This window comes from Pocillopora verrucosa, unplaced genomic scaffold, assembly GCF_036669915.1.
Source record: "Pocillopora verrucosa isolate sample1 unplaced genomic scaffold, ASM3666991v2 scaffold_69, whole genome shotgun sequence".
In the NCBI taxonomy this organism is placed as follows: domain Eukaryota; kingdom Metazoa; phylum Cnidaria; class Anthozoa; order Scleractinia; family Pocilloporidae; genus Pocillopora; species Pocillopora verrucosa.
Window position 1 is genome coordinate 1 of NW_027078190.1, and position 22143 is coordinate 22143.

General features: G+C 37.9%; 3 protein-coding genes across 3 annotated transcripts; 2 read left to right on the top strand and 1 right to left on the bottom strand.

Moving 5' to 3' along the window:
• The first annotated feature begins 3908 nt into the window (after nt 1–3908).
• LOC136278856 (uncharacterized) lies at nt 3909–7566 on the top strand. The gene is made up of 4 exons (XM_066162013.1): nt 3909–6249; nt 6397–6467; nt 7166–7206; nt 7386–7566. Exons 1-4 carry the CDS (start codon nt 3951–3953, stop codon nt 7564–7566), a joined length of 2592 nt encoding a protein of 863 aa, XP_066018110.1. The 5' UTR covers nt 3909–3950.
• Nucleotides 7567–9687: 2121 nt separating this feature from the next.
• Nucleotides 9688–13372, bottom strand: LOC136278857 (F-box/LRR-repeat protein 2-like). The gene is made up of 3 exons (XM_066162014.1): nt 13061–13372; nt 11653–11846; nt 9688–9841 (listed from the first exon to the last, which is right to left on the bottom strand). The coding sequence occupies exons 1-3, from the start codon at nt 13370–13372 to the stop codon at nt 9688–9690; spliced, it is 660 nt and encodes a 219-aa protein (XP_066018111.1).
• Nucleotides 13373–17391: 4019 nt separating this feature from the next.
• LOC136278855 (octapeptide-repeat protein T2-like) lies at nt 17392–19298 on the top strand. The gene is made up of 3 exons (XM_066162012.1): nt 17392–17450; nt 18031–18369; nt 18981–19298. The coding sequence occupies exons 1-3, from the start codon at nt 17426–17428 to the stop codon at nt 19136–19138; spliced, it is 522 nt and encodes a 173-aa protein (XP_066018109.1). The 5' UTR covers nt 17392–17425; the 3' UTR covers nt 19139–19298.
• The last annotated feature ends 2845 nt before the right edge of the window (nt 19299–22143 follow it).

The window sequence follows — 22143 nt, forward strand, 5'->3', positions numbered from 1 at the left end:
AAATGGCTGTCACACTGCCATTGTGGTCCCTCCCAGCTGGCCTCAAACGTGATGCTCCGCTCATTTCCACAATCTTACCAAAGCCCCCATATGGTTGTAGTAATAAAAACATTGAAGTGAAGTGTGACTATCTCAGACCAAGAAGTGGTGTATAATCATGCACACTTTTTATCGTGAGTCATCATAGCAGATGTCTTTGCGTGAGGTATATGCATTAACTGTGCTCAAAATCTAGTTCATGTGATAGACCTGGGCAAAAAGACATGGATGGTGTAGCAGGCCATTCATGTTGTTTAATTGCTCTAAGCTCTAAATTCGTTTCATACTAAATGTTCATTTGGCTATCTTTCGTCGCCAATACTGTTTCGTTATTTTGAGTTGCTTGAAGACACTTCCCATTGAAGAAGAAGCAATTATATTGTGTTTACAACTTAGAAGTAAAGGAAAAGCTGACAAAAAAAAATAGGAGAGTGACAGGATGGTCTCACAGACAGTGGTAACACAATTTTTTTTTTTAGCAAGGGCGGGTCATTTTTTTATTTTTGAATCAGAGAGTTTAGCCTAAGTCATGATTTAAGTTTCTACACTTGTTTTTTCTAGTTCTTGCTCTCTTGCGTTAAGTGAAGTGAGCTGGGTCCTCAAAATTGTTTGAATTTGTTTTTTTCATTACAAGCCACTTGAGTTTGTAAATGGTGCAAAAGAACACTGAAAAATGACCGGGTAGGAGATACATTGCTTTCACTATAAGAGTAGTTGAAAGTAATTTGCAACATCTCCATTATTGGTTATTTGTAATTGACCTGCTTTGCCCCCAGGTGATTGTAGCAGGGTTTAGTGGAGCAGAGTTAACTGTAATTTTCAAAAATTAAATCACTTTAAATTCGCAGTGAAAGACTATTACTTTAAATAGTTATAAAAGTATCAAGGAACTTCTCTTTGATCACCTTCTCCAGTGTCTGTGAGTATGAACGTGGTCCACTAAATATATGTTCATTTTATCTAAGAAATGACGGTGGCAAGCATAGTATGTCAACTGGAAAATACCCAAGTAAGGACTGGAAAAGAAATATTTATTCCTTGCTAGTAATCTGCAGAACAGCTGTGGGTGGCAGCTGCGAAATTAACGAGTGCTGCGCACATACAACATGCTAAATCCTGCCTGATAAACTACTTAGCAACCGCTGATGTAGTTATATTCGGGCTGCGAAATTCCCAGTGCTGGAATACAATAGTTAACTCCTGCTCCCCGAGCAAACTGAGAACAGCTGAGAGGGGCTGGAAAATAACAGTGCTGGAATACAACAGTTATCCACTACTGAAATTCAGAACAGGAAACTTTTAAATACTTTTGTGCAACAATATACTGAGCATGCAGTAATATCTTCCATTGCCTCAATTCCAGTTACTTGTAGAAAGGTCATCTCTGAACCATTAAATAGGATCTGTTTTACCCGTTATGGAAGAAAAAATCTTAACCCTTTAACCCCTAAAAGTGACCAGCTTCTAATTTCTCCTTACAATATCTCCCCTGAATCAAACATTGAGTTCATGAGAATAAAGGAATGACCAACAATTTATAAATCTCTTGATTTTTATAAAAACTTCTTTGTCAGGGCTTCAGGAAATGTATAGAGACAGTATGGAGAATAGGCATAATGATGTTAGGGTGTAAAGGGTTAATCAATAAATGTATGTTAAAGGTAGCAATCTTCTATAACTATTACTTATTCACAAATACTATATTTTATTTAGCAGATTGTAGCTTCAATGGATGCCAGAAATATTTTTATGAAAAAAACTGGCAGATACAGTTTTGTATTGTACTCCAGGATATACATCTTTCCCAAAAGATGGTATTTCTTCAGAGAAGAATGACAACTTAAATGCTTTCTTTAATCAGTATAAAAGACGATTTTTGAACGACGGAGCCTGAAAAGACCAGTCTACACACTAAAACTTGACCAAGAAGGTAAGATTGTCCGTGACAAAAATGGCATCCTTGTTGTTTTGGTCAACAGTTATGTTCAAGGAGAGCTTAAGACTACAAAGCAACGTCTCTACAGAGAGGCTGTAGATGGTGTATTAAGACCAGTTTACACTACATTAAAGGTGTCCTTGGAGAGGATACTGCCTCCCTGGAGGGGTGAATGCCTTGAGTAGGCTATTCAATCAAAAATATGTATTTAAGGTATTTTCAACCTTATTAGGGCCTTCTTGGCTCGATGCTCAACATGTCAGGTCCAACAACCCCTTGCCAATGCGAGTGCTTCCCCCCCTCCTGTCCCCAGTAGATCTTTTCGCCCCCATTCCAGACTACAGTGTGACCTTATTGACATGGCCCCAAAGAAGCACCGTAGTTTTATGCAGAATAATTGTTGGAGCTACCGTTACATTCTAACAGTCAAGTGCTGTTTCTCGAAGTTTTGTTGGCTGTTCCCGTTAAAAACAAAGTCTGCAGAAGAAGTGTATGCCGTTCTGAAGGCCTTGTTCATCAAGGAAGGGTCACCTACTGTAATTCAGTCAGATAATGGTGGTGAATTCATTGGAGAGGTAAGATGCAAAAACTTTGCAAAGAATTTGAAGTTTGCATGGTTCATGGTAGGCCACACCACCCACAGTCTCAAGGCCAGATAGAAATCTCAACAAGCAAGTCAAAAGGTTACTTGCAAGGTTTTTACAACAGTTGCCTAGAGATCTTCAGGCCAATGTCTGGCCTTTACTACTCTCTGCTATTGCAGACCTTTTGAATTGCAAGTGGCACAAGCACATTAATGATGTGCCTTTTCGAATATATAAGAACCGTGAGCCTTCCTGCTTGGTGGACTACATCATCCCAGATGCTAGTATGTGGACAGAAAGTATTGAAGATGGTTGCCTTGAGGATTATGAATTTTCATCAGAGATTTCATTGAACTTGAGAGACATGGGGAAAGCACTTCCATGGATAAATCTAAATTAGAAGAGATAACAGAGGCCATCCTGCAAATTTCTTCTGAGACCATATTATTGTCCTCATTGGGTGTTTCAGCTAAGCAGCTGTCCAGCAGCTGTTAAGAATATAGTGCAAGGAAATTCACATTCTCCACCTTCTCACAGTCACAACAACATCCCACTTCAATCAGTGGATTCAGAGGCAGAATTCCAGGTAGAGAGCATCACCAAATACCTCTTCAACTTGAGTGAAGAATACAAATCTAAGTTGGTGGATGTGCTTGAAGCAACAGAACACACCATTCAAAAGAATCACAAACGGGCTCTTAAGAGGGCTAAAGAGCGGGAATTTAAGGTGGGAGACAAAGTTCTCTTCCAAAATCCACGTTCAGAAGGATTGCATTTTTCAAAGCCAGATCCCTTTCAGCCCTTGAATGTTCTGGGGGTCATCAAAGAGGTGCGTCCTGGAGGAATGTTCAAGGTGGAGATAGAATGTGGAGAGCAATTGGTAGTTAAATCCATTTTTGGTGGCCAGATGGTTTGTTCAAGGAAAAGCAGTGTGAACTTCCCCTTTGTGAAACACCCCCCAAGTTATCTTTGCTGAATATGCACAATTTCATTTCAGAGTTTGGCCTAACTGTGCGTAAGGAGATGTATAATCGAAGTCTAAGGTTGAGGAAAGTGGCTCACCATAGAAGTATTGATGATTTATTGAAGAGTTATTGTCAGGTTCTGGATTATGGACTCCTTGCCATGGTATCGTCGTTTTCTGACAGAGAGGAAGAAGAAGCTGTGTTTCACCAGAAGTTTGTAACTGGCCTTCAAACTTTACAGGCTTCGGGTTTTCAGTACTTTCTCTATGGTACAATCTTTTGGGAGATAGACAGAGAGCAAAACCTGGGAAAGTCAATTCTAAGTCATCTCACCAGTTACGAGGAGCACTCTGACTGCTTGTCGTGCGTTGGAGAGCAAAAGAAACTCCATGCTTTCATCCCTGCTGCCAGAATCTTGTGCTTCAGATGGCTGTTAACTGTGGGCTCTTCTGTGTAACAATAGATGGTTGCATTGTACCATCTGATGATAGTATAATGAAAACATCTCAGACAGCTCCAAAGGAAACCCCTCTGTTAAGTAGCCATACAACTGAGGCTAGTACTTCATGCCATGATAAAGACAGTATCAAAAGACCTAGCACCCAAGTCGGTGTTGATGAGCCAGTGTTCAATAAGGATGATCTGCTTGACCATACAAATGATGTAAATGTTGATGTTGGATCCAACAGATGCAGTACACCCCAAGGAAGTCTGAAAACCCATGAAGTCACCCTTGGTGAGCCATCCACATCATTGCTGTTCATGCCAGGAAGCAATCAAGGAATGCTATGGAAGCCAGCTGAGTTGAAGGACAAGTGTCAGCAACATCTAGAGAACATTGATCCTTATTGCAGTGAACTGGCCAAGTTTGTAATGCCCTTGAAGGGCTTTCTTGCAGCCATAAATCCTTCTCAAGATAATGCCACAGAAAGAAGTAACTTGAGGTACTTTTTAAAGATTATTGACAAGCATGCAAATAAAGATGTACAGAGCCAAGTGCGCCTAAGTAGCAACAATGGCAGTCAGGAGTGTATGCAAGTTCAAGGGTACAGCTCATTCTGTGGACTTTGTGCAATGAACAATGCAATAGGTTGTTCCAGGAAAGGACCTACTATGTTCAATTTGTTTGACCTAGATTTGGCAGCAGACATCATTTGGTTAAAACAGGTTTGTGAAGTTGGCTGTGGATTTTCTGTACCTTTAGAGCCTATGCGGGGTCTTGATGGTGACTACAGTATTTTAGCAATGGAGGAGGCAGCAATTAGGAAGAACTGTACATTTCAAAGACTAGATTTACCCTTGAGGGCACTTGTGGATGGTGCTGCAATTAATTCCCTTGACACCAGCAGTCTCCAGGAATTTTATTCCCTTCTTCTGGGATTGTTCCAGGCAGATGAGAGACCATCACTCATTTTGAGGACAAAGGAATATCACTTTGTTACTCTGCTCTTTAAAGCAGATGCAATTGTACTTCTTGATAGTCGCAGGACATCTGCTCTTCCACTGTCCCTTAAAGATGGCCTAGGTTACATTCAGAGAGAAGCATATCAGAACCCAGATTTTGCTGCTGTACCACTTCAAGAGCCTGGAACTTATGGCAATCCTGTGAGAGTGAATGACTTGCCAGAAGTTAAGCTGCACACAAATTTTCATTGCACACTGGATGAGGTGTGGGATTTAAGCAGTACTGTAAGTGATGATACCATCATTGCCACACTCCATGGACAAGTCAAAGCAAAAGATGTTCGTACCCTCAAGCCAGGTAACCAAATAAATGATGTTGTGATCAACTACATTGGTCCATTCTTAATGAGTCAGAAAAAGGATGTGTATGTGGCAAGCACCTTTTGGCTAAATCACTGCAGCCAAGAGCTGGGTGTTAAGGAAATGCTTAGGTGTGATTTTCACAAGTATGAAAAGTTTGTATTTCCTGTTCATTGCCCTGGTCACTGGTGGTGTGTCTTAATAGACAGGCCAATGAAGTTGTATGGGGAATTTGACTCCCTTTGTAAAGATCGAAGGAGTGATTATGTTTTTCAGGTCTTGTGCAGGGAATTCAAAACTGCAAATATTGATATTTCTTCATTTCGAAGGTTAAGTCAGGAGGAAAGAGAAAAGTTGCCTTCTCAAGGACAGAATGTTTTTGACTGTGGTGTCTTTGTGTTGGGTTTTATCAGTGCATTTGTCAACAACTTGGAAATGAATTTCAGCTTAAGGGATATGCCATTCCTGCGGAATTCATTTGCGAAAATTATCATGAATGGGCAACCAGTATGTGACATTAAAAATTGTCCCAGTACCCAAGAAAGTTGTCATCCAGCTTGTGAAGAAGGTGGCCATGGAAGTGTCCTTGGGCTAGTTGGTTGCTCTACCATTGAAACTATGAGATGTAGGGGTCAAGAGAATATTTGCAGTGACAAAGAATCTGGAGTAAGTGGTACAGGACTTATACATTGTGCTGGTGAAAACAGCAGTGCAAGAATAGGTGAAGATGGAATTAAGAAATGCAGAACAGGAGTGAGTCCATTTAGTCCTGACAAAACCATGGAAGAGGTTTCTGTTGGTTTTGGTGTTGCTTTTCCTGGTAAGTATGAATTAGGGGATTTTGAGAAGGATTATGAAGATATGGAAGATGATCCATTTGTTGTCCCCCCTCCTCTTCTGCCATTAGACATTCAACTACGGGACAAAGACACAGAGTTGTCAAATGAAAACAATATTCAAGGTAATTAATATGTTGACCATTTTCACTCTTTGTCTCTTTGTTTTTATAATATGAATTTTTTTGCTATATTGTTCCATAATTATTCATCTCTATAAACCTTGTTTTTTTGTTATTTGCTAAAGAAAGCATTGTTGTGCCTTTTTACAGCCAGTGAACCAGATGATGAAGATTTGGTGTTGTATGAGCTCCTCAAGCCTCCTTATGATGCTTCTCACGAGGTATGCAGAATTTGTGAGTGATCTGTGGTTTTCTTCTGCTTGGGTTTTCTCTTACATTATTATTATTATTATTATTATTATTATTATTATTATTATTATTATTATTATTATCATCATCATCGTCATTATCATTATTATTTTTTTTACCGCTGTTGTTGTTGTTGTTGTATACTATGCAGAGATGTTCTTGTAACATGCCCAGTAGTTTAGGGGAATATCATTATTATTATTACTATTATTATAATCATTTTATATTATGCAGAGATGTTCTTGTTAACATGTCAAGTAGTTTAGGGGAATATCATTATTGTTCTTATTAAATTATTATTATTATTATTATTATTTTAGTACTATTACTTTTGTGTTTTGTTTCCCTTTGATGACTAGTTTTGGATGTTTTTTATTGCCTTGTGTCTGCAATGAATTTTAAGTTAAATTATTATAAATACATCTAATGATTAATAGTCCTTTAATTGCTAAATTTGTTTGTTGGGTTAACATAACAATGTGGTTGTTTTCATTGTCCCTTGAGTTAATTTATAGCATATCATCATTAACATACTGATACTTGGTAAGTGGTACTTACCCGATGAAATTAAGCCAAATGTGCATTTTAATACGAATTTGGTGAAGACAGTCTTTCACAAGCCAAGTGTCATTAGATTTTCTTTCCTAATGGAGACTGATTTTCTTCACAGCTTCCAACCCTACAGATGCTCTATTCTAAAGAAGAAGGAAGGTATTCCAAGGCCTTAACCCCATCACTGAGCAATATCTTTTCAAACTAAGGAAGGAGAAAGGGATAAATGTTCCAAGAGGGTGTTACCATGCAGTGATGACAACAGAAGAAATGGTAGATTTTGATTACTGGAGGCAGGTAAGGAAGGGAAAGTCGAGACAAAGATTTTTCCATTACAGGTGGGATAGAGCCTTCGAAGTTTGGACCAAGGAGACCACAGAAGAGTTGATAGATGTGGCAAGTATCTTAGAGCGAGTTGATAGTGATGGATGGGTCTTATTGAACATCACAGAACAGTATCACTATGAAATGTGGAGAGACTGGAAATGGAGGCAACTTGAGGAGAAAGACCTTTTGTAATTTTAAATAAAATCAATAAGGCAAGCTATTTGGCACAGTGTAATACTAATAATTAACCCTTTAGCTCCCATGTGTGACCAAGACAGAATTTCTCTTTACACTATCAATACAATATCAAGCAGACAAGTGATGAGAATGAAGAAAATTATTGATAAGGGGATTATTAGTTGATCCAATACCAAATTCTCAAAACTAACATCACAAGAACTATATGGCAGACAGTAAGGAGAAATACTAATGAGATCTTGGGAGTTTAAGGGTTAAACACTTAATGGGTCATGTGTTCATTCTAACAGTTTCAATTGGGTTTTGAAGCATGCTTAATTCAAGTCATATCCAAAATTCCCTTGCTCCACATTGTGAATTGTACTTAGACATGGCCAGAGAACATCAACAGAGAATGTGACCTCTTAAGCATGTTCGCATCAGACCTATGAATTTGTCCACAAAACTTCCTTTGGAATTGTTGAGTTCCAGAGTTTCACATCTAGTGCATTTCCAGAGCAGTAGAATTTAAAAAAATTGACACAAACATTTAAATTGCAAAGAATTTATTTAAAACCTTTATGTTTACAGCAACCCACATAAAAAGAAATCTTACCAACAATTATGAATGAATTAGTGAATAAAATAGCCTTGACTCCTCAATCTGGTGTCAACTGCTTTATTTTATTCAAAAGTATATAAGGGTAAATTGGAGAGTTACTTAATGTGATCTGTGAAATAATATTGAATAATTAGAGCCAAACAGTTGCAAGTAAGTAGGAAGGTAGAATGGATTTATGGTATATTAGTGCACTATGGTCCACTTTAAATTTCACAAATTCCAAAAAAACTATTTCACCTGAAGTTATTTGCTTGAATTATTTGTAGTGAAGATGTTTATTTCCATAGAAGTGTTGCATGTTCAAGTACAACTGGAGCAGTTTTTTTTTTAACTATCCATTTGTGTTCGTTAAATGAGCAATTTCAGCTTGAATTTTTAGTTAGATTAATTATGGATTGCACATGTTGTGTGCACAAGTGTTTATTTGTTGCAAACACTTACAGTGTATCCTATTTATCAAGAGAATTTTGTCAACAAAGGACATCATAGCAGGAAAAAGGTAACCAAAATTTGTATGAAACATTAAAAAAGGAACAACTAGCGTGATTTTACTTAACCCATGAAACAGTATGTAAACAAACCTGTATGACACCAGCGGCATGTTTGATTGTTGGATCACCCCCATGTTGTGTGTGGAAAACATGACATAAGCCAAAAATTTTTGTAACGCATAGTAGTCTATGATCAATTTCATTGGTTGGAGAAAATCACTCTATGTTCATCTACAATATCTTGTCGAGAAATAAATTATGACAGAGCTTTGCCTTAGCATGAGCATGAATGATATTACTCAATTGTCTTCTTTAGTGAGGCATGTAATTGATGAGGAGAAAGTAATACCTGTTTATATTGTCATCTGTTAAAAATTTGATTAAATCTGAATTACTTAGGGTTGGTTTTCTTTATTTCCTCATATAGGCATCTCGCTTTTTGGGCAGATGTCTCTCTGGAATGAAATTTATTTTTTTCCATTTTCATCTTAATCGGAAAGGCCAAAAAATACAACAACAAAAACCACATCAAGTCTAATATTAAGGCGACAAAGTCTCTGTGAACCAGTTTAATTGCAGTATTACTCAGAGTGCTTTTCAATTGAGTACTGTGAAACCAAAACCAAAGTAACTGCAATGGCCAGTCAGAAAAGGGAAATATCACATGGAACCAATCAGGACTCAAAGTAAATACATGCAAATGGCCTGAAGTGCAGAAAAATGCGAGGAACAAAGTTATGATTGATTTTGGGTTTGCATCTGATTGGTTGAGAGGGTGGCACAAGATTTCTGGGCCAATCACAGAGCATACTTGGGCAAAACCATCACAATCTTGGATTACTTTTGACACTCAATTGAAAATTGCTCTATCCAAAGCGGTTCCTTGCTTTTCTTTTGAGGCATATATTATGTCTCTCAAAGGGGACAGTGGGTTTAATTCACATTTGAAATCCAAATTCAAAGAATTTTTAGCACACTTAAACAAACGTGGGTGACACTGCCATAGGTTCAATTTTTCTAGGTTCAAAAATTTTTAAAGTAGTCTTTTGAGTTTCGTTCAAGATTGCAATTAAAAATAGAGAGAACCTTCAAATTCTCACACACTGGTAGAACTTCCAGTGCAGAATCAACATTTTCTTGATTGAGGGTATGTACATTTCCTCCAATTTCCAGAACCCTAAGAACATAGGAAAAAATGTATGAATAAATTATTAACTTGCATTGAGATTATTGTCAAGTGATTACAACCCCCTGAAAGTAAATAGAGAAGATCTACGTTTTCTCGTGTTTGTGTCGTTCGTTTCGCTAAGACAGAGAATCATTCAAGGATTCAGAGTTATACCATTCCATATGATTTTAGGGACGAAGGTGATAGCACGCTCACAACACGCTTCCAATCGAAAACAAAAGAAACTGGCTATAACGCTTGCTGAACATGCTAAAACACAATTTGCCCATGCTTTTATTTCTTATAACACTCTACAAAAAATAAAGCTAGCGCCGTTGAACAGTGAAGCGCGAGCAGGCAAACACGCAAAGCGTGTTAACCTTCGAATACAAAAGCTAGCGTAATAGCGGGCACAGCATAGTAGCGTGTAACCCGGTGTGCAGCACGCATGTTAACTGAACCTAACGCTTAGTCATTACACAGTCAATGTACTCTCATTCTTACGGTAAAAACCGAACCTCCCATCGGTGTTTATATCTTAAAAAACAAAGTTGAAACATTTGGCCGCGAACGAGTTGCAAGGATTCAAGGCAGACACTTCAATTACTTTTTTTTTTATGTGGAGTGGTTACTTTTGATGATATTTGTAGTATGTTGAAGCACAAAATGTAACTCAGTGCCAGACGAATTGCGCCGATCGCGTAAACAACCAAACATGTGCAAGATATTCATAAAGCGCCATAACATATAGCCGGTAAAGGCCGAAACATTTGTGTAAAAGTTTATTCCATCGGATGACCAGAGCGATTTTTAGGGGATGATAAACAAAATCAACAGTAAGGAACAATTTTTTTTCAACAACTCTTTGTTTCTGGGAGCACTACGACTCTCAAACGATTGTTTTCTCTTAATCACGCGCTCAGTCACGTGCCTGAAACTCGATTCAATCAATGCAGTAAACAATTTGCGAAACGGGAACTTATATAAGATTACGTGATGGTGTATAACTTTTGAAGGCGTTAAAATTCATTTGTCGTACCATTATTTACCATTGTTTACCATTATGTAAGCTTGCCCATCACAATGAAGTGCTATTGAGTTCAAGAGGAAAACATTTGGATGAACGGCAGAAATATCTAGCTACGTTTTACTTTAGTGTGTCCTCCTGTGTTAACTTGCACGCTAAGCGTAACATCGATCACGCTTTTCAAACCGAAACAAAGACCAAGCGTGCTAACTTGACCAAAACGAAACAGTGTGTACTTATTGTTAAAAAATAATATATGCGCATATTAAACACGCTAAGCGTGTTGTGAGCGTGTTATCACCTTGTCCCTGAAATTATATGGCGGGTCACATTTGTCATTTGGAGGCAATTTAAAACTAGGAGTGCGGCTGTAGCCCTGTCGGCCACTTCCCCTCTGCGACGAAGATCTTGAATAAATCTCCTAAAAGAGACGTCTGCGATTTTTGAGATTTTCAAAAGAGACACGATGATTTTAAACCAGCCAAAACTTTTCTAAACAAAAAACAAACAAAAACAAAGCAGATACTACCCTTATAAATTAGCTTTGACAGAGCCTCAACAGAGCAAGGTTGCTGGCTCTTTCGCTGTGCGGGTACTTGTGGGGTTTTCACCATCCTGTGTATGTCATGCTTACGAGCTCAGATAGTCTAAAGAGAGCGTAAAGGCCATCTACGACTGTTACGTATTTTCTTACTTTTCGCGCGTATTTTTAGCCTTGACGCTTTGTTTGTCATCTAAAATTTCAACCCCTATCCAATCGGGATGATAGAAGCAAATAAGTTCAATTGTATACCTCAGATTCTCCAGACTTTGCCGGTTTGATGCCAAGACATTTAAAATGGCAGCCATGTGGCAAGTACCTTGCAGTGATAACTCTTCGACGTTGGGTTGTCGAGCGAGGAGCTTTGCCACTTGTACAGATGTAACATTGTTACAGTCACTGATATCCAAATATTTCAAATCGTGACATGAAAGTGATTCCAACACCTAAAAAAAAGACAGACAACGCAATCAAAAGGCAGGGCCAAGATAGTTTATAAATTCGAGATTCGAATTATCTCAAGATGGTGTCACCTTGTGACCAGACGTTAATAAGGGGAGGAGGGAGGGGAAGATGTGATGTTCTATGCTATATTTCATGGCGAATAAGGTGGCCTGATCGAGAGACAAAAGAAACAAAAATAAACAAGATATAATAGAAGTAATCAAAGATTATGAGAGAGCGTTAGATGCCCCAAATTCAAATTACTTTTCATTTCATTCATATTCATGCCTGAAATTGACAAATTTTAACGTCTGCTTTACTGCATTTGTGGCGTTCGCGTTGTTGATATCCGCGCTTTTGCTGTTATAAATAAGGATATTTAAGTCTAGCGTGAATTAATTTCCCGTGGAATTTCCTTGTTTTATTGCTAGCAAGTAGAGCGATTTTTATATGCTGCAACTGTTTCGACTGTGGTCTCGGGTCTGTTGCGTGACAGCTTCAATGTCCGTAAAATTTATATAACTTATATAATAACAGATAAGCTAACATATGGTTTGATGCTACTCTGGTTTACAGATTTAATGAGTGTAACCGAAGAAGTTACAATTCATAGACCTAACGTTTCGACACTCCTGTCTAGTTTGAATAGCCACAACGTTAAAGTTGCTCAAAAACCTTTTCAGACTTTGGGGCATATTTTCGCCAAACCCAAGGATCCTGACGATGGCGGTTTGCTTCCTGACGGCTATTTACACTTCATCAGAAAAAAAGGCCGCTAATTAGTGATCATATAAAACGACCTCTTGTTGCATCGTTTAGATCACCTTTGATGAAGGCACTAGACAGGAGTGTCGAAACGTTGGGTTTATGGATTCTAACGTCTTCGGTTACATTCATTAAATCTGTAAACCAGAGTAGCATCAAACCAAGTCTGTTTGTCCACTTGAACTTTAATATATTTTAACAGATAAGCTATTTACATTAAACTTCCATGATGCAAAACATTTTTCTTTTTACCGATAATATTCACAGTGTGGCAAAAACTTTTTTCGGTAGAATTATATATTTTTCTATGGGCAGTGTTCCAAGCTTGTTATATCTTAGTAACAAGATATATTAGAAGTAATCAAAGATTATTGGAAAGCGTTCAGACCACAGGCAACCGCAAACGAACGCAATAATAGGCTAAGCTCCAAAACTCCCGTTTGGTACTAACCTCATCGTTAACAGCTTGATTAAGGGCAGAAAGTCCCACCATTTCCAGACTGCATCTCTGGTGCAAAAATTCCTGGAGTAGTTTGGAGGATGTCAGTCGCTCGCAATAACCAAGGTTAATACCGATCAGTCCCATCGGAATGAATTCGCAGAGTTCTTCTCCACTTATATTCGTACAATAAATGTCCAGGCTTATCAGTCGGACCATATCCTTCAACGGTGCAAAGTTACTTACTTTGACACAGAATCTAAGGCTGAGAAATTTCACGTGGGTGATGTTAGACCATATGCCTTTGTTAGGAATGTAGGTCATCCTCCTCTCGAAACATCGGAAGTCAAGAAGCGTAAATGGCCTTTTAGTAGAAACCAAAATTTTGTAAAATGTTCTGCATGTTAAAGACACATTTACAAGATCCGAAGTTGAAAGAATGTTGAATAAAGCGAGAAGGCAAACGTGGGGCAAGCGGTCAATTGTCGACATCTTTACCTACAATGTTGAAACTTTTCCGATTAAACCTGTATTAGCGGTCGGAATGACTGTATGGCCGATTATTTAAGGTTGACTGCTTAGGTCAAGACAAAAGAAAAAAGCCCTTATGACCCCTTCAAGGTTGACCGCGGTGACCACTTGATAAAGGTAACACAAAGAATAATTAGAGGAAATCAAAACTTAATTCGACAGTTGACCGTTTTATAAAGGGTGACTGCCGCTTAAAAGGCATAGGTCGCACTTGGGCAAAGGTTCTATCTTGGGGAATTTTCAGTTTCGCTTTCAAGTAAGAGTTATCATAATTCAAATTCTGCGACCCACTTTTCCTTGAGTGACATAGCGTTAGGATTTATATCTTTTGAACGAAAAACAAATTAGCTAAATGCCGACACTTTTGCTGAAAAGGGTTTCCTGTAACCCAAGGCGAAATTCCAGGATTGTGCGATACACTCCTGTACGCAAAGTATCCGATCAAAGCTGGCAAAATTCAAGACAACCTAATCAGAGAAACTCTGGTTTCAGTGACTGTTGAGGTATCAAAACCACTTCAAATATTTTTCGTCGTCAGGGGGTTTAAAATATACGTCTTCGGAATTCTGATTTCCTTTTAGCACATTAAGCTTACTTTAAACCGAAATTTTTGAGCTGATTAGTTTTTTCTTGCATGGGAAAATAACCGAGATTGCATCGGTCTTCTGTTACTCTTTCGATGATTGTGAATACCGGGACCCTTTGTCACTTCACTTCCTTTTTTTTACTCAACAAAGTTTCCAACCTCTTTTCATTGCCACACCAAAGCCCTACAGCATCTCTGATGTTTTTGCCGATTTTCCAATAAACTAAGCAAATTCCTGGATAAATTCCGAAATAGAAAAGTTAGGGTGCAATTTGGAAAAGTGTCTCCTGGACAGATTTTGACCGCAAAACTTTGCCAAGTGCGATCAATTCGCAGATGTGAGAAAAGTCTTTGTGCCGTTTGCCGACAAATAGTACTTCTTTGTTCTGCTAACTGAAAAACTCACTCGCGATCACGTATGGTCCATAATCTAAAACCAACTTCGCCGAACAACTGCTGTTCTGCTCGCCTGTTTTTTTTCAGGTAAGAAACATTTTCTATTTAACTTCTATGATCACGCAACGGTGATCGTACCCCATTATACGAAACCTAAAGGTTTTGTAGCTGGAAATCTCTCCCATGGAGAACTTTGTAACAGCCTGGAATACGATACATCGTATTACTACTTTTTTATGACAAAACGACTATTGCGAAAACAATTTAGTTCTAGAGGTTATTACTTTTATTCTTAAAATAAGAAAATAATATTGTAGCTGACTAGTTAAATCGCGAACTTTTCAAAACTCATCCTTTGTTGAATACGGTAAAGAGTTTGATCGACGAAAGCACGGCAATCTAAGTTTCAGTTTATTACATTGTCCGCTGTTGTCATTAGCCGTTTGAATTTCCACGAGTATAAGCGTTGTTCGGGTATCCTCGCTGATGATATTTCAGATGATTTGCAGGATCCTTGAAAGAAATGAATCAGTGGTAAACAGTCATTCATTTAATGGGCTACAATCTCTGACAAAAGTCTTTGAAACACTTCGAATCCTTCCGGCTTCCTGCCCATTGCAATGTTGCCTAACACAATCTAAGTGAGACTCCATGTTAGTTTACCGCACTAACACCGCAAGGTACGAGGGGGAGGTTAGTCCTATCTTGAGAACTGTGTTCCAACACTTTTTCACAGATTGTGGATTCTCTTTCTCCGGATGCTTAAGGGCCTATTTACACTGTACGTCAGAGTTTCTCGCATGCGACAAGCTTACGACAGGCCAACTACAGACTTATGTCGTGTGAATCAAACCAAAAACTCGCGATCGCTTACGACTTTCACATGCGACACAAAAAATGTCGTAGGCTTTGAAAACATTTTCTAAAACGCTGCGACAATCGTAACCGAATTCGACAGAAATTACTTAATATATTGTCACAGATTTCTAGGGGAAGGGGAGGAAGGCGAAGTTTTCTTGCGTCAAAATGTCGACAATACACAATCGAGCACAACTTTTTAAAATAGCCGTCATGAGGACCATTTTATGACGAATGCCAGACAAAATGGCATTTGAAATTGTACGCGATTTTTGCAGGTAGTAAATAAAATGTCGTGCGCGTGTAATTGGTCCTAGCCTGTCTTAAGGTTACTTCTCACCTTCAGAGACTGAAAAGATCGATTTTTCTTTTACTAGACTAAACTGAATTCAAACTTTCAACCTAACGTTTCCTTTAACAAAAATTCCGAAATCTTTAAAAGCACCCGAGTTATTAAGAAAAACGCATTTTCAAAAAAAAAGTTGATAAATCAGGAAGGTGTCATAATCTTGGACCCTGGGGAAATTTTCGCGGCAACCGCTCATGTTGAGGTTCGATTTTAATGTTATTTCCATATTTTGTTTACAGCGCGCATTTGACAAAATTCACACATGGAAAGCTCTTTGTTTATGGAAATATATTTGATTTCGTGAAAGCGACTGGTAATGGCAGAGCTCCACGTTGGCGTCCAGATTTCGATCTAAGAAGTCGCCGTCAAACTAAAATTGGTAAAATTTCCGCACAGCCCCATACTATTGTAAAGCAAATCTGTTTTCCCAATGGCAATCTATTGTTTTTGTTATTGTCTTCTCTATCCAAAAACTGAATGCATAATGTGCGGAAATTTTACCCCAAAATTTGCCATAAATGATGTTAAAACGAGGTTTCCTTTTCGTTACGCAAGTACCAGCCTTGTTACAAAGACATTAACAATTGCCTCGAATCGCAATTTTGAAAGCTGTATGTCGATTCGTTGTCTTGCTCCTCAGCACATTTTGCGGTTTTTCCATTTTTGCCGCGGGTTTTTTCTTTGCCCTTCGCAACTTTGCACATTAATGTGTCGTCCTCCTCAACGCTCCACTCAGCGATCGAGATAAGCAAAAAAGAAACGTGCCTGCAATGAGTTACTTTTCTTGGTTAATCTTGATCATCGTCATTGACGCCAGGAGGTTCCGTTGTCCTATTGGTTTGCGGTTTCAGGAGGCAAGCGGATAATCACCTGGCGTGACGCGGTTGTTCGCGAACCTTTATGAACTAAAATCTCGCATTTGATTTTGGGAGGAGTACAACCACTTTGAGCGAATTTATGGGGTATACAGATTTGACCGATTTTCGTCAAATTTCGTCAAAACATCCTAGGAATAATGTCAAACAAAAGTGTCTTGGGAAGTTTTGATATTTGAAATATTTATCCCGTGGCTTCCATTTACGCAACACGACTTGCACATTTTTAGTTATTCCAACTTTAGATGCCAATATCTAGACAACCAATTAGAATATCAAAAAAGCCTATTACACTTTTGTTGACTGACGCCTTGTGAATAGGACTGTGCAGCCAATTAGTTCGTGCTGCAGCATCCCATACGCGATAAATTTAAAAATAGAAGACCCTTCGGTCGTTTCACGCCTTACCGGATCCTGACACTTCCTTAAAAGAAAAGTTGCTTGAAGTCTATTTTTATTGCAAACTGCATTTATGAAGCTTTCTTCTGATATATCGTTTGCTAGGATTGTAGTGAAACTGGTGCGCGAACGAATTTTTTCCCGAAGGACACCCGCGAAGGGAAGTAACCTTAAGCTTGTCGCATGCGATTAAGTCGTACCGTATATATCGGCCCTAAACACAAAAAATTATACATGACTTTTATATATCGAAGTGAATACTCTGATACATCCTCTTATGTTTTTCTTTATATGCCTGGGAGCCGAGCAAACTGATAACTACCCATATTCTCTCGTTCTCTTTAAAATAGAATTGTTGACCAATTTTTGCTGAGTTGGCTACCATGGCCCGAGATGGAGGATCACGTGGTGAGATAAACTAATTTTCTTCTCTGCTGTCCTGAGAAGGTTTCCTATACTTTCAGAATAGAACAGAATTCTGGCTACCCTAACAACTCAACAGGAAATCGTCACTTTTAAATTAAATGTTCTAAGGGAGTCCTTGAAATTGCTTGGAGGTTTATCGCCTATCATGAATTAAAAGCAGTGAACAAGGCTGTAATGAATTACACACAACTCCAGATGAGGGTTTCTGGTGTAGTGAAGTACTGGTGCATTTCATCCCTGAGAAGCAATCAAACTACTGTTTTGTCACTTTTAACATTACTTAAAAATTAATAATCGATGACTTAGATGTCATGCATATCAAAGAATATTGGCACGGAAAGAGGTACTCTCTTTAATGGTTCATGTGCATATTCCAGGATGAGCTTTATTGTATCTCTAGTGTGAACATTGGTGGTGATATTTTTGACAAAGGCCATCATTGAACGGTCATGTTTACGGGTTTTGAAGGAAAGATTAAACCACAGAGGCCCAGGGCTAAACAGTTTCGTAAAATGTTGTTGTATATTGATATTACTGAGTGATACATTTCTTATGTTTGAAGAGCATGTCATTAACATGGACTGGCTTGAAAGGGAAATAGTTATGGAAGAGGAACTGGAAAGAGGAAGAGAAGAAAAAAGAAAAGGTGATGAGCAAACGAAAAGAGAGGAACAAATAAAGAGAGAAGAACAAAGAAAGAGAGAAGAACAAAGAAAGAGAGAAGAACGAAGAAAAAGAGAAAGGGAATGGAAAGCGCAACAGGAGAGGGTAAAAAGGTTAGGAAGAAAAAGAGAGAGACGTCAAGAGATGAGAGGCGCGGAGTTAGAGAGAGGAAGAGTGGGCGTAACGGCAAAAGAAAGGACCCGGGATGAAATTAACAGAGGAAGAGATAAGAGAAGAGGTAAGTGTAAAACCAAGCATTAAGCAAATGTTGACTGACTGTAAAAGGTCCCATTTCAGTGGCATGTCTAACAAGTCGCTTGGGGCTTCTTTCCAAGTGACCCGTAAATGATAAGATTACACACAGCACACGATTGTAGTGAATGTGTAGATGAAGTGTTGTGTTTAATCATATCTATCTCGCTCAAATATCTAGAGGAAACACTTTGGTTGAAGGAGACAAATCTTACAGTTTTAATTTGATAGCTATGGCTACATCAAAATCTTGTGAAAGATAGGAGGAGAAAGCATTGTAGGAACGGTCAAAATTCTGGTACAGGTATTTCATGAAGACGAATAATAAATGTATACACGACTGTTGGTGTGTCTGGTGCCAAAAGATTCCCTTTTGTCTAACCCTGACCCAAAAGGTTTTATCGTTTGAGTCTAAGGTGAGGCCAGATGATGCTCACCTGAGGCAGGACTTTTAATTGGGACTCTGTGTTTTTTCCGGCTCTACTCAGAGAGGTTAAAGTTACAGGACATTTTTCTGGAAAACTTCCCTTCCCTCTTATTTGGACTGCAACAACATTGTGCTTGTCTGTAATTTTCTCATTTATATTTTTATTCCAGTTCGGTGTCACAAGTGTCGAGGGTTTGGCCACGTACGTGCCGAATGCCCAACGAGACGCGGCCCGGTTGTGCCCCACCAAGATCAAGATCAAGGAAAAGAAGTGATAGTTAATAATTATCATTTTCACGCCTCTCTTGACAATGTAAGATTTCACTAATAAGTTTAGTCAGTTATCTTACATTGCCAAGAGGTTTATTTTATACTTTAATACTAATATTCAATTAATTAAAAACGTACACGTGATTTATCAGTATTATAAATTTAATGTATATTGTTTCTTTTTTTATTTTTACGTGATCGAAAGACATTAAATATTTGGAAGAGAAACTTAAAACTTGTCCTTTGCTTACATAGATTTTTCTTTTGTTACGCCCTACTAAGTGACTCTTGATGTCATGTCAAGTTCTCCATTGGTTCCACAAGTAAACAGACACCATGCACTAAACCCTTTAATTATTCTGTTACGGTGAATAGTACCCGTGGGCCTCTTCGTAGATGTTCACTTTGCTTATAACGCAAAGATAAATCAATAGTTTGCCGTCAATGTATGCACATGCATCTGTGTATACAGAGACTTCTGGGGAAATTTCTCATTGCCTGAAAAGATTTTTAACGCTAAACTGACTTAAATTCCAAGGGTGTGAGGAATATGCAGACCCTTTTCAACAATCAGAACATCACAGTGGTAAAACATAACACCAAAACTTGCAGACTGATAAACTGATATATTATAGGGAAGGCTACATTCTCTTTTCCAGCAAAATAATCTCCTCAGACTCAGTGATATTTGTCGAATAATCCCCAGGCTTTGTGCAGGGGATTCTACAGTGTACCGGCTAAAATTATTGACCTCACCCGAGGGTAAGCTTTCATTGAATGTGGAAATTCTCAAAAAATGAAACAAATTCTGACAATTTATCCAGCGAGTAGAATATATCTTAACATACCAAATCCAATCTTCACCCCAATTTTCCATTTTCTCAATCAACTCTAGAAACACGTGGTTAGTTGTGACTATTCATCCTACAAGTAGATAATATCACAACTTTTCTATATCCAATCTTTACCCCGATTTGTTCAATTAACTTTAGAAAAACGGGGTAAATCGCGACAATTCGAGTGGTTAATATCATAACTTGCAATATTCAATCTTTACCCCTGATTTTCCATTTGTTCAATGAATTCTAGAAAAACGGGATAAGTTCTGACAATTCATTACGCAAGTGGAATATAACCTTAGTTGTCATGTCAAATCTTTACTCCAATTTTTCTCTGTTTTAATGAATTAGTTCTAGAAAAACAGGGTAAACTCTGAGAGTTCATAATACCCTTAGCTCCCATATGCCATCCTTCACTCCGAGTTTCCAATTTTGCCATATCAAATCTTTACCCTTATTTTCCATTTTTTTTTTCGTTTATTCATAGCTATGGTTTATTAGAGACAAATAAGGTTAAATCTTACAATTAATCCCACATGTAGGATACATCATAGCTTTTCATAGTCAATCTTCACCCCGATTTTCCGTTTCTTGAGTAAATTCTGGAAAAATGGGGTAAAATCTGAGTATTCATCCTTTAAGTGGAATACATCCTAACATGTCACATTCAATCTTTGTCCCGGTTTTTTGCTTTTTTTCCAAGAATTCTGTACACAATGGGGTAAAAAAAGGACAATTCATCCTACAAGTGAAACATATCCCAACTTGTTATGTGTAATCTTTACCCGATTTTCCGTTATTTTCAGAGAATTCTAAAAAAACAATTCATCTCATAAAAGAATGTATTCTAACGTGCCGAATTAATTTTTCAATGAATTCTGAAAACGGGCTAAATTGTGTCCATTCTTCTTTAAACTGAAATAAATTATAACTCGGGACATCCCTAATTTTCCATTTTTTTTTCTAATTAATTCCAGAAAAAGGGGGTTAATTCTGAGAATTCGTCCCGTAAGTGGAATACATTTTAAGTTTCCATATCCAATCTTCAACCCGGTCTTCTATTTTTATTTCAATGAATTCCAGAAAAACGGGGTAAGTTATAAGAATTTATAGCGTAAGTGGAGTATATCCTAAGTTGTCATATCTTATCTTGACCCCGATTTTCCTTTTTTAATGAATTAATTCAAGAAAAAGAGGGTAAACTCTGAGAATCCATGCTACAACTTCCCAAATGCCATCTTTGCTCCGATTTTCCATTTTTTTTAGTGAATTCTAGAGAACAAGGGTAAATTCTTAGAGTTCATCCCGCAAGTGGAATGCAACCTGTACGTTGTCTTGTCAAATCTTCCCTGATTTTCCTTTTTTTTAATGAATTAATTATACAAAAACGGGGTAAACTCTGAATTTATGCTAATAGCGGATAATTCCCGTAGTTCCCTTATGCCATCTTTACTCTGGTTTTGCAATTTTTTTTCAAGGAATTATAGAAAAACGGGGTGAATTCTAGTAACTCATCCTCCAAGTGGAATATATTCTATTGACCTGCCACATCTAATCTACTTTACCCCGATTTTCCATTTTTTTTTGGATGAATTATAGAAAAACGGGGCACATTATGAAAATGCTTCCACCAATTGGAATTTATCATGTTTATCCTACTGACTTGGCATATCCTATCTTTACCCGATTTTCCATTTTTTTTTTCAGTAAATTCTAGAAAAACGGGGTACATTCTGAGAATTCACGCTACAACTGAATAATACCCAAAGTTCCCATATGCCATCTTTACCCCTATTTTCCATGACTTTTTTCAGCGGTGAAATTCTACGATTAGCGCTAATCGTTAGCCCCCCAAAATAAAGCGATACGCAATAACTTAATTGTAATTAGGAGTTTTTTTATAACACCCGCTTTCAGTTATTATTAACGTCCATAGAAATTCAAAACTTAGGCACAACAACATGCTATAAAATATATTCTTCCTCTTTAATTGTAGTTATTCCCCAATGAAGTCTCAATTAGAGACGAAACGCGTCCGAAATAAACGAGAAGCTTACAACTACAAAAAGTGTTTCTTTGTGCGGCTCGCTAGTCTTAGTTAAAAATGAAAGATAGAAAAAATTACAAATTTTAAATGAAGTTTATGTTCTTAGTGAATTCTAGAAAAGCGGGGTAAATTCTGAGAATTCTTCCTTCAAGTGGAATTGATCCTAGGGTGCCAAAT

Coding starts and splice junctions, on each gene's coding strand:
- LOC136278855 (XM_066162012.1), top strand. CDS start 17,426: ATGGCCCGAGATGGAGGATCACGTG. Junction 17,451..18,030: donor CCGAGATGGAGGATCACGTG/GTGAGATAAACT, acceptor TTATGTTTGAAG/AGCATGTCATTAACATGGAC. Junction 18,370..18,980: donor AGGAAGAGATAAGAGAAGAG/GTAAGTGTAAAA, acceptor TTTTTATTCCAG/TTCGGTGTCACAAGTGTCGA.
- LOC136278856 (XM_066162013.1), top strand. CDS start 3,951: ATGGCTGTTAACTGTGGGCTCTTCTGTGTAACAATAGATGGTTGCATT. Junction 6,250..6,396: donor AAATGAAAACAATATTCAAG/GTAATTAATATG, acceptor GCCTTTTTACAG/CCAGTGAACCAGATGATGAA. Junction 6,468..7,165: donor CTTATGATGCTTCTCACGAG/GTATGCAGAATT, acceptor TTTTCTTCACAG/CTTCCAACCCTACAGATGCT.
- LOC136278857 (XM_066162014.1), bottom strand. CDS start 13,372: ATGACCTACATTCCTAACAAAGGCATATGGTCTAACATCACCCACGTG. Junction 11,847..13,060: donor ATCAAGCTGTTAACGATGAG/GTTAGTACCAAA, acceptor TCTTTTTTTTAG/GTGTTGGAATCACTTTCATG. Junction 9,842..11,652: donor CAAAGTCTGGAGAATCTGAG/GTATACAATTGA, acceptor CTATGTTCTTAG/GGTTCTGGAAATTGGAGGAA.